Here is a 12,486-nt window from a genome sequence, read left to right as displayed (position 1 = left end):
TAAAGTGTGTGGGGACGTCCGTTAGCATGTTCGCTATCATTTCCCAAATTTTTAAGACAAAATATTGATTATTCTAGAAAAAAAAGCCGTCGGAACCTAAAAGTGGTAAAATCGATACTAATTCCTAAGCGCTATGCAAATTAATCAGATTTTGCTAAATTGAAACTTTTTTGAATCAAACCAAAAAAAAGTATGCGGGGACGTCCGTTAGCATGATCGCTATCGTGTCCCAAATTTTTAAGACAAAATATTGATTATTAAAGAAAAAAAGCCGTCGGAACCTAAAATTGGTAAAATCGACAATTTTCTAAGTATCACATGCTCTTAACCCCTTTTATAATTCCCCCACTAGCCCTTCCTTTCCTTTTTACTTTGAGCGCCTTCTGTAGCCTCCACCTATACCCCCTTGGACACTTTCGCTCTACTCTATCCCATTCCTTTCTCTCTACCTACGTCTCTACCAGTCCAATCACATCAAATTCCTGAATATACCTCCAGAAATTCTCATCTTTCTTCTTTACCCCTGCTGCGTTCCAGTACAACACCTTTAACATTCCTCCACCCTGCTTCACTCCCACTCTCTACTTCCCCTGAAACAAATTCCCCTGCATTTTCTTCAACACCTCCTTATCCTCGTACCATACCCACATTTGCTCGTCTATTTTTATTTTCCGATACTCTACCTTCACTGCTCTCCCTTCGATCCTCTCCTTCCTAGCCCTGTCATTTAGCATTCTCTGAACATCCCTTTCCTTCCTCGTCATATCTTTATCGATAAAAAGCTTATTGTCCTTTATCCCATTTTTGTTCCGCATTACCCCCAATTCTTCTTCCCAGCTCTCCAATTCCACCATCGCCGCTTCATTCTCCTATCTCCCCTCCATGCTAACTTTCCCTACCTTGCCTTTTAACCCACCCTATGCTCTGTAGCAGCGCTTCACCCCGTTTCTCTCTTCTCCGCTCTTGAGCTTCAATCCTCTTATCACTATATTATTTCTCCTATCTGCCTTCTCTTTTCTCTCCATTCTCAACTCCATTGCCCTTATCCTTTCCCTATCCGCTCCCTCCTCATTTTCATTCCTACGTTCTCCCACTTTCTCTTCTATCATGATCTCCACTTTCTCACAAATACCTTGCTTCTCACCCTACCCCCTGTCCACTGCTTCCATTCCCGACCTGCCCTCCACATTCTCCAGCCTTTTTTCCGCCCTTTCCTTCCACATCCTAATATCTTCTTCCATTTCCTTTATTTTATCCTCTTTTTCCTTTCTTACCGATACCAACTTCCTCTGCAATCCTTCTACTTTTCCCTTCAGCTCTTTTACTTCCTTTCCCCATCTCTTACCTCTTACCCTCAGGTCCTCCCTCACACTTTCCATCTGCTCCATAGCCCCCCTTACGTCCTCCCTTAACCCTCTGATCTTGCCTATCAGCACCCCGATAGCCTGCTTCTCCGCCTGCCCCCCCCCATTGTGGGGGGGGGGTGACCTACCTGTTTGTACGCTTTTTTTAAAGGGACTCTCTAGCGCGCTTTTCTCCGGACTATCTTTGATTTCCCTTTTCCTCTTCAAGAGATCCTTCCCCTCACTTGCACTGGACGCTCACTCCCTTCCCTGATCGCTTGTTCCGCTCCGATTCTTTCCCCTCCCTGACGCGCCACTTGACACCGGGCCACGCATAACTGGTCGTCGTATCCCTCTGGAAATTTCCTCCCCGTCTACTTCACTAACAGCACTGCCAGTACTCTCGCTGCCCACCTCCCGCTCGTCTGTCGGTAACTGTAACCTATCCATACACAAAAGTACTCACTGCCGTCCACAGATGGCTCTTAAGGCTGCTGCCGCTTACCGCCCTAAAATTTCAGTTTCTTTGCCCTATTTCACCTCTCACATCCCCTTTAGCCACCATTTTCTCACTCCTAACATCCCCCATCCCTACGAGAACCTCCCTTGCCCGCCATGAAGGCCCAAAAACCTAAACGTAAAACTACCCCGCCCCCTTTCAAACCTAACCTCACTTTCTCTATTTAGCCAAATCCCACCGCCCAACTACAACGTAAATTAATTTCTATCTTCCCAATGTACATCTCACAACCGTACTCACCTCCTAGACTTTCACCCTCACACTCCACTCACACCTTCCACACAAACTATATAAAAAGAAAAGAAAAAAAAACATTTCAACACAATAGTAATTAAAAGTTTCAACTGGAATAGTTAAATTTCCAGTAAAAAATTAATTCTCAGCCAAATAAAAAACGAACGTTTAAAAAAATAGGTCATTTTTCAACCAAAGAAATCAATTATCAATTAAAATTATGAATCTTCAAACAAAAAATTACTTTTTAACAAAAGAGTTTATTTTTCAATTGAGTAATTAAATTTTCAATCCAAAAAACATGAATTATGAACGGACAAGGTACTAGTTCATATTTCAACCTAGCAATATTTTTAGTTTTAATCAAAAACAGCTGAATTCAACTAAAAAAAGACAACTTTTCAATGTGAGTAGAATTTTAAATTAAAAAACAATTTTCAGTCAAGAGAGAGAAAGCATTAAAAAGAAACTGTTGAATTTTCAACAAGATACTAGAATTTTTAACTAAAAACGATCAATTTTCAACCAAAAACAGAATAGTTAAATTTTAAGTAAAAACCTTAATTAAAATAAAACGAAAAAACTCCTTTTTGACAAAATAGTTAAATGCAGTAATATAAAGCTAATTTCATGAATGAAGAATCATTCTTATTTAATTTTATATTCCAATTAAAAAAAGAAAAATTAAGCAGACTCGAAAAAGAAGTCCCTGAAATTTCCAGGTTTTCCCAAGTGTACAAAAATTCCCTGACAAGTCCAGGTTTTCTAGGTAGGGAAGTTACACCGGAAACTATTCCATATCATGAAATTTAGTAACCATGTCAAAACAGAGATGAAATACAACATATGATTGTGATATCACTTACAAGTAGAGTCTTTTAAATAATAATTAAAAATCATTTACATTTTTCAATATTATCAAAAAACGTTTAATTTCCACTTTGCACTTTGTATGATTTTAAATTCCCGGCCATTTCCGGGTAAATTTTTCATTTTCACTTCTTTCTGAAGCTTCCGCTTTAGAAATATAGTTCTTTTTAAAAATTGCGTGTTACAAAGGAGAATCATAAATCTTCTCGAAAATTCTCCGCTCCAAGTCAAAATTGTAATTTTTTTCGAAAATTCGGTTTTCCAAGTTAGAATTATAATTCTACTCGAAAATTTCATCTCCCAAGTCAGAACTGTCATTTTTTCTGAAAATTTCTTATTCCAGATAATATTGCGTAAAAGAATTTATTTTTCTAACTCTAAATTACAACTTTTTAAAAAAATTCACAATTTCCGACCCAAGTCAAAATTGTAATTCTTTTGGTAAATTTACTGACTTAAGTCTGAATAATATTTTTTTTTAATTCCTTGTTCGTGGTAAAAGGATTTTTTCGGAATCTAATACTTTTTACAACGTACTTAATTTAAAAATAAATTTTTTAATTCATTTGAGTTAATATTTATAGAAAAATTTCACGTAGTAATAATTTTGTCAAACCTTTTAACATACATATTCCTTAACATTATTATCATTTGATGAAAAAAATACATTTTCCTATTTTTTCGAATTCTTAGAAAAAAAAATTCCTCTTCAAATAAAAAATATAAATATTTTAGAAAATTTCTTTATCCCAGATCTGAATTAGTTTTTCCGAACAATTTTTCTGATTCAATTCAGAATTACATAAAATATTATTCCGGAAATAATTCTCACCCAAAATTCCCTGTTCAAAGTCAGAATTTTATTTCTTTTAGGCAATTTTTTTTTCAAGTTCAGAACTAAAAATATCCAGAGTGTCTACTAAAATCCTGAAAAATGCCCTGAAAATTCCAGTTTTTTTTTTAGGTATCATTTTTCATAATACGGAGTTATTCATATATGTGGCATTTTTTTAAACAATCGACTCGGAATATGTATACAGTTTTGCGGGTTTATCATAAATAATATTTTTTTCAATGAGTATGTTTAATTTATAAAGCTTTGACAAATTATATTAAAAGATATTCTTAAATATTTATTAGCATCATTTATTTATCAAATAATTTGTCTCTAAAGTCCATGAATTTGAATAATAATCCAAACAATTTTTTTCTACTCTTTTAATAAAAATTGAGTGCGTATTTAGGTAAAATTAATGTTTAAACAAGATACAACAATTATAAATCACATAGTTACATTTTAAACAAAAAATATCATTTTTTAACTAAATATATGAATTTTAAACTAAAAAAGGTGAGTTTTCAACTAAAAATGTAACAGTTACATTTTTAGTTAAAAAAATTAGTTTTCCACAAAAAAAGACTAATTTTAAATTAACAATTAAATTTTCAACTAAAGAAGATCAATTTTCAAACTAAAATGATGAAACTTTAAATTAAATATTTGATTGACGAAGTGATGAATTTTCAAACAAGGTAATTAATTTTCTACAAAAAAACATTGAGATTACAAGATTATTTTCAAATATTTAAAAATTATTTTCCAAGTGAAAAAAAATTTCAACCAAATAGTTGAATTGAGAACTAAAAAAAATGAATTTTCAAATTAAAATGATGAATTTTCAACTCGAATAGAAAATTAAAAAAAAAATGAATTTTCAATAAAAATTATGAATCTTTAACTGGAATGGATGAATTTTTAACAAAAATACGAATTATATTTTCAAAAGAAGTGGTTTATTTTCAACAACCAAAAATCATTGAGATTAAAAGATTATTCAGAACAATATGATTGATTCCCTACTAAAAAAGACGATTAAAACCAAAAATACATGAATTTTCAAAAAACAATTGAACTTCCAACTGAAAAAGACAAATTTTCAACCAAATAATTGAATTTATAACTAAAAATGTCAAATTTCAAAATAAAATGATGAATTTTTAACTGGAATAGTTGAATTTTAAACGTAAAAAAATATAAATTTAAATAAAATGATAAATCTTTAACTGGAATACATGAATTTTTTAACAAAAAGATGAATTCTCAACCAAGAAGATTAATTTCTACCAAAAAGACGTATTTTCAACTAAAAAAAAAACACTAATTAAAAAAAATAGTTACATTTTCCAAAAAAGAACTTTGAGATTACAACATTATTAACAACAAGAAGATTTACTTTCTACAAAAAAAAAAGACGAATTAAACTAAAAATATATGAATATATGCAACGAATTATCAACTAAAAAAGAATAATGGTCAACCAAAAATTGAATAGATAAATACAGTAATACAAAGTTACTTATTTTACAAATGAGGAATCATTGTTATTAAATTTTATATTGCAATCTATAAAAAAATTAAGCTCGCTCTCGAAAAAATGTTCGAACTTAAAAAAAAAAATGCCCTGACATTCTCAAGTTTTTCCAGGTATACAAAAATTCCATGACAATTCCAGATTTTCCAGACAAGGTAGACCCAGACATCCTGGATATCGCTCCCGAAATTCCCTGTTCCAAAACATTATTAAAGTTTTTATATATTTATTTTAATATATAAATATTTGCCTCTTTGATGTAGACAAAAAAATATATTTGCAATTTCAGATAAATCCTAATTTACGAGTTTGAGTCTACGCCGGCTTTCTTTCCTCGGTGAAAAACATTCCTGGTGTCCCGGTGAGGTAGACAGTCTGACATTTCCATAAAAATACAAAGTTTATTCTACGTACCCATACAAGTGCGTATTTAAACTGCTGCGCTAAAGTTCGGTGAATGGCATGACAGACATGTTCGACCGTGACTCCCCTTCGAAGAATCAATCCGTCATCGAAATCGGGAGGTTGCCCTGGTTTTTTCGTATATACCCTTATGAGAGACAAGTATTCCCACAAGGTATCCAAAAGATAGTCCAGGTTAAGCTTCATGTTACAACTGAAACAAAAATCTCAACTTTAAATTCATTTTCCAATCTTTTATTATATTTTTTTCTTTTACTCTAGTTTCAAGGTGAGTTTGTCATATCTTCCATGCTTCCTAAATTTTTAATTATCTTACCTAACTACGATGCTGTTAGCCTGTCTAGCGATTCTGTCGACTTCTTCTATCGAGATCTGATCTATTTTGTTATATACATAAAGGCACGGGAGATAAACTCGATTGGCATTAATGACATCGATCAATTCATCAGCAGTGCAATCATCGCGAAAGAGAACTTCAGCATTGAAGATTTTGTACTCGTGCAGAATCAGTTGAACCAATTTCTCGTCACATTTGGTCAAAGGGCAGGTCGAATTGAAAGACAGGCCACCGCCTTTCTTAATTTTAAAATATATATTCGGCTTCTGCTTGTTCAATCTAATCCCGACAGATTCCAACTCCCTTTCTAAGAGTTGTCGCTGCACGTCTTGTTTTGTTGCATCCAACATCATGAGCACCAGGTCTGCTGTTCTGGCAACAGCGATTACCTGTCTTCCTCTACCTTTTCCCTAGAGATTCAAATGTTTATAAATATAAATCTTAAATATTGGCTTCGTTTTTCATAAATAGGGAAGTTGATTATTAATTAATAGGAAGCGAGGGGAAACAACCCCTAAAAATGGAGCCCAGTGCGCTGGATTATTTCGGATCGCATAACATTGCTCTGGATTACATAAAATTACGGTGCATTAGTCCGCCTAAATTAGACTCGCGCGAATTTTCAATCAAAAAGGATTATTTTTTTTAACGAAATTGTTGATTTTTAAATCAAATATATGAAGTTTTAATCAACTTAACTTTTCAACTAAAAACTATAAATCCACCAAAAATTAAATAGTTAAATTTTCAGTTAAAAAATTATTTCTCATACAAAAAATTCAGCAACTTAGTTAAATTTTCAACTAGAGATTAATTTTTAACTAGAATGATGAATATTCAACTGATATAGTTAAATTTTCATTTAAACTTTTAATTATAAACGAGAGATAAATTTTCAAATTGAACGAATCTTAAACAAAAACGAACTTTTTAACCAAATTGTTGAATTTTTCCTCAAATAGATATACTTTTAACCAAAGAGTTGAATTTTCGAACAAGAGGATTACTATTCTACCGAAAAAAAATGAATTTTCAACTAAAAAAGATCAAATTTCCACCAAAAGTGGAATAGTTAAATTTTCAGTAAAAAATTATTTTTCACACAAAAATTCAAGAAACTAGTTAAATTATCAACCAATAAGATGAATTTTTAACTAAAATGATAAATATTCTACTGAAATAATTAAATTTTTAGTTAAACAATTAATTATAAACGAGAGATGAATTTTTAACTTAATCGAATCTTGGACAAAAAAGGACTTTTTAACAAAATTCTTGAATTTTCTATAAATTAGACTAATTTTTAACCAAAAAAGTGAATTCTAAACCAAAAAAGACGAATTTCAACAAAGTAATTGAATGCTCAACCAACAAGACAAATTATCATCAAAACAGTTGACTTTTCAACCTAAAAAGATACTTTTTAACAAAACTGTTTAATTTTTAACAAAATAGATTAGTTTTCAAACAAATAGTTTAATTTTTAACCACAAAATAGGAATTTTTAACCAAAAAAATCAATTTTTCACCGAAAAAGATAGATTTTCGATCAAATGAAGAACTATTCACCAAAATAGATCAATTATTGGTTAAAGAAATTAATTTTTAATTATACAAATACATTTTTAAGAAAATAGTTAAATTTTTAAACAAATAACAATGATTTTGAAACAAAATACTTACATTTTCTACCACAGAGATGAATTTTTAACTAAAATGAAAAATTTTCAAATAAAAAAAGGAATTCCTTAAAAAATGGGTGCAATTTCTACAAAGTGAAGTAATTTTTAACAAAAACATATGAATTCTCAACAAAAAGTGTAATAGTTGATATTTTGACAAAAACAGAGTTTAATTTAAAATAAAAAATAGTTCAAGTCTACCAAAAGAGAAGAATTTAAAATCATTAAAATATTTTTCCTCGGTGTCAAATATTTTGAAATCTTAGAAATCTAGTTTACTATACCCTTTTTAAAATCTTTAGAAACGTTCGAAATCTTTGGAAAGTTTTGTTAAATCTTTTCAATTATTCGTGAATTTTTTCTCATATCTTTTTTATTGATTGAAATCATTAAATTATTTAAAATTTTAGTGAAATCTTTTAGCATCTTCTAAAATGATTTAAAATCTTTGAAATTTAGCATACTGTAACTTTTATCAAATCTTTGAAATCCTTCAAATCTTTTGAAAGTTCTTAAAACTTTGTAAAATTGTGGTGAAATAATTGAAATCTGGTGTACACGCATTTCTTAAATTTTTTAAATCCGTGAAATCTTTTAAAATGTTCAAAATCCTTTGAAATATTTTTAAATCCTTGAAATATTTGAAAATCTTTAGAAATGTTTTGTTATCTAGTATACAATCAACAATACAATCAACATCGAAATTTTAAACTAATAATTTTTATAATTTTTAAGTTGAATATCATAAAAAAATGATACTTCTAAATTAGCGGAGATAAAATTAAAACTAACAGAATTATTCACAATGTTAAAGGAGAATCAAGGAGAATTGAAGGTGGAAGGTTTACCTGAGAAGCTCCTTCGATAATTCCTGGCAAATCGAGAAGCTGAATATTTGCACCCTTGTATTCGATAACTCCAGGAATGCAGGTCAGAGTTGTAAATTCGTAAGAAGCAGCTTCTGATTCTGTGTGGGTTAATGTACTCAGTAATGTGGATTTACCGACGGAAGGAAACCCTATAAGAGCGACTCTTGCATCTCCTGATTTTAAAACGTCGAATCCTTCTCCCTTTTCGCTCTTTTTCGACGGTTCTAGAAGCTGAGATCGGTACTTTGCAAGCTTCGCTTTTAGAAGACCAAGATGATATTCCGTAGCTGGATAAAGTAAACAATTTAAAATATAGATATATGAAAAAAAATCCACCACTTCTGGAATAAGGTGGCCAAATTGCTGAATATACAGGGGTGGGGCGAAGAAAATATAGCACTGAAGTTTCCCATTGATTTAACATGCGTGATGGATAAAAGTCAGCTTTTTGTCAGTTCAATATATAAATTATAAACGCAATGATATATTACAAATAATTCCGAGTTTCAGTATATTGTTCAAAACTCGTCAGAGAATAAGAATCAATCATAAATTTAAAGGTGAATGACTTTAAGCCGATTTTCGAAAGCCTTTTTCCCTCAAATAATCGTTAATCGTTAATTGAAGAATATCCAGTCATTTTTTAAACTAATTTTCAATTGCTATAAAATTTAAGATTGTTAAAATATTTTTTTTCTGACAAGTCGCGAAATGAAAATATAATTCTTTAATTTATGAAAAAATAAAACCATCTGTTTTAATAATTATACAATTATTTGAATAATACGTGTTCGTTCAAGTATATAGTTTGCCGAAAAAATCAGGAGAAAAATTTTATCTGATCAAATTTTCGAAGGATTTTAATATTTTTAAAGACTAATTTGTTTTCTGAAAATGCTTGTAAATGTTTGAACAAATTTAAATGATTTTAACCAGTTTATTTTATTCATATTAATCGATGGGGGTCAAGATATTCTAGGAAATTTTATTTTGTTTAAATATTTTATTTTTTCTATTTCCCGAAAGATAGATATTTTTAGGTACTAATTTGTTTTCTAAGAACACTTTTCAATATTGATATATATTGGAATTGTTTAAAAAATTTATTTTGTGACTTTATTTATTTTTATCGGCAAAGTAGACAAAATAAGTTGTTTTTTTTTCAATTTATTGCACAGCTTTAATTGGTATGAGTTAGCTGTTAGTTTTTCAGCAACGCTTGTAATCATTTTTTCATTTTTTCAATTCGCTTATATTTTAAAGAGTATTCTTAAAAAACAAAGTAATATCTCAAAATATTTCAATTTGTCGAAAAATGTACAAAATAATATATTTAAACAAAATGAAATTGTTGAAACGTTTAGAAGTATTCTTAGAAAAAGAATTTGTATTTAAAAATAGCATTGATTAGAAAACTTGTAAAGCCAACAAAATAAATTCATTTCGCGACACATTTTCGAAATATCTACTTTTTCACAATTTTATTTTGTTATGGATTGAAATGTTTATTTATTAAATTCTCATGTAAGATTAAATAAATAAAAAATGTTAACACTTGTTTGTAATACAAAATTTGCTTTTTCTTTAATTTCAAATTTTCTTACATTTTTAACTCTTGAAAATTCAACTGTAGGAAATCCAAATTTTGAAAATGGAAGAAAACTTAAAATTTAATTGATAAAAGTAAAAATTTTAATTTTCTTTAATTTTCGCCTGTTGATAATTTTACTGATAATAATTCAAACGTTGAAAATCCTCAGTAGGGAATTTATCAAAATAAAAAAATTCCAACTCTAATCATATCCTTATTGTTATTATTAAAAGAGGATTTGAACACTCTTGAAATCTTTCAACATTCCCGAAATACCTTGAAACATTCTGAAAGCTCATGAAATCCTATAAGTTTCTCTGAAATACCATGAAATCTGAAATAATCAATTGAAATGCATTTTTCAATCAAGTGAAGCCCCTCGAAATCTTCCAAATTAACTCGAAATCTTGTGACGTCCCTTGAAATATTTTGAAATACTTCGACAATCTTTCAAACATTTTAAAATACTTTGTGATCTCTAGAAATTAAATGAAATCTTTTGAAACCACTTGAAATCTTTAAAACTTTTGTAAGATCGCGTGAAATATTTTGAAACACATTGTAAACTTGTGCAAAAACCGTTAAAATATCTCTCTAAATTCCTTAAAGTCTTTGAAAATTAGTTTAAATGCATAAAAATCCTTGTAAGCTTCCTAAAAATACTTTCATAGGCCATGCAATCACAAAACATTCTTGGAAATCTTTTGAAATATTCAACTCGCAATCCTGTTGGAAGTGCAGTAAAATTTCTTAAAAACCCCTTAAAATATTCTTAAACAGATTAAAATTCATAGATATTCCGTGAAAATATTTCAGAGTTATTTGCAATTTCTAGAAATTATTCGAAATCTATTGAAATATTTTTAAATCTTTTGAAGTCTTATAACATTCTTTGTAATATCTCTTTGAATTAAAAAAAAAGCAAATGTATATCTTTCTTTTATTTAATTCAATTAAGTTTTATTCTCTTACTAAAGTAGAAAATTTAATATGTATATTTTCAAGAACAATGAAATATTTCGTCACCAGAACGACCACAAATTAAATTATCAGCCGTAAATAAACTGAAATTGAGCAGCGGATTTCATTTTTTAATTTCAAATGTGATAAATGAAGTAATTTTAAGTCATTCAAACGCCAAGCAGGTTTTCAAGAAAAATGAGCGCGGAATTTTGGAGATATTTCGTTACATCTCTTTTTTCTAGATAGAAAGCCTAAAATTCAAGATACTGAATTTTAAAAAAATCAGAATCAAATTTCTTTCCTTCTGTTTCCTCTCGTATTTTTTTCAATACAATGAAAAACCCGAAAGGTTAATAGATTTTTTTATCATATTTGTAATTGTGATTTAAAAAGAATAACAAGAATAAAAAAATACGAGATAAAAACGAAGGTATTTTTCAGGTTGCCTTTTTTTTTAATTGAACAGGCATTTAAGTGCGTGTTACCCAAATTTAATCATTTTTTTCCAGATTTTTAAAATTAACAATTAGTTCATAGTTTTAAAAAACTTATACCGCAAGCATAAGGGTTTTCATGTTCTCAAAATAATAAGAAAACACTAATTGTTTAGGATTAGGATCAACGGATAAACAAGAATTAAAAAAAACATGTTTTGTGACGTATCCTATAATTAAATAAACTAGCGCATTGAGAAATATTATTTACATCTCGGAATATATACGAAAATGAATTAAATACATGAAATTTGATGAATTTGATCAAATAGAGCATGGACATAACCTATACGGTTGACGTACCTTTATTTTTTTGCGTTCGAGCGATCTCCTTTTCAATTTCGGATATTTTTTCTAGGATACCCATCTTATAAAATGCAGCTGAACTATTTTTTTATGTGCATTTATAATAATATCTTACAGAATATGCGTGCGGCTTATTGCAGCTTTTCGCTCATACGGATACGAATCAAGATTTGAGGAAGCGACACCAGGGATGCGTAAGTATAATTTTCGAGAATCAAACGCACCCAATTCCAAATCTCATTTTTATCATATCATCTCTCCACGAAAAGGTCAAACAATGAATTGATAAATATAATAATTAATTAATTTATAAATAAATCTGCCCAAACAACACACTTAAATTCTCCTTAATTTGTCACAAAAGCATGAAATTTTGTCCTTTTAGAATTAGAAAACGTTTCAGAATAGTCCCAACATTTTTTTTTAATTAAAAAAAAAAAAAAAATGTGTGAAAAATAAAATTTGAAATGCTATGTATTTTT

The 12,486-nt window shown here is 29.4% G+C and overlaps 1 protein-coding gene across 1 annotated transcript in view; it reads right to left on the bottom strand.

The window, feature by feature from the left end:
* Positions 1–12,205, bottom strand: part of LOC117170198 (developmentally-regulated GTP-binding protein 2) — an 18,755-nt gene extending 6,550 nt beyond the window's left edge. Inside the window, exons 1-4 of the mRNA XM_033356790.1 lie at positions 12,002–12,205; positions 8,630–8,937; positions 6,079–6,509; positions 5,754–5,955 (exon numbers count right to left, since the gene is read on the bottom strand). Coding sequence (XP_033212681.1) covers positions 5,754–5,955; positions 6,079–6,509; positions 8,630–8,937; positions 12,002–12,065 — 1,005 coding nt within the window. The 5' untranslated portion in view covers positions 12,066–12,205. The remainder of the gene's footprint in view (positions 1–5,753; positions 5,956–6,078; positions 6,510–8,629; positions 8,938–12,001) is intronic.
* Between the last annotated feature and the right edge of the window lie 281 nt (positions 12,206–12,486).

This window comes from Belonocnema kinseyi, chromosome 3, assembly GCF_010883055.1.
Source record: "Belonocnema kinseyi isolate 2016_QV_RU_SX_M_011 chromosome 3, B_treatae_v1, whole genome shotgun sequence".
In the NCBI taxonomy this organism is placed as follows: Eukaryota; Metazoa; Arthropoda; class Insecta; order Hymenoptera; family Cynipidae; genus Belonocnema; species Belonocnema kinseyi.
The sequence above is the reverse complement of the archived record's forward strand: the minus strand, read 5'-3'. Positions and strand labels throughout refer to the sequence as shown.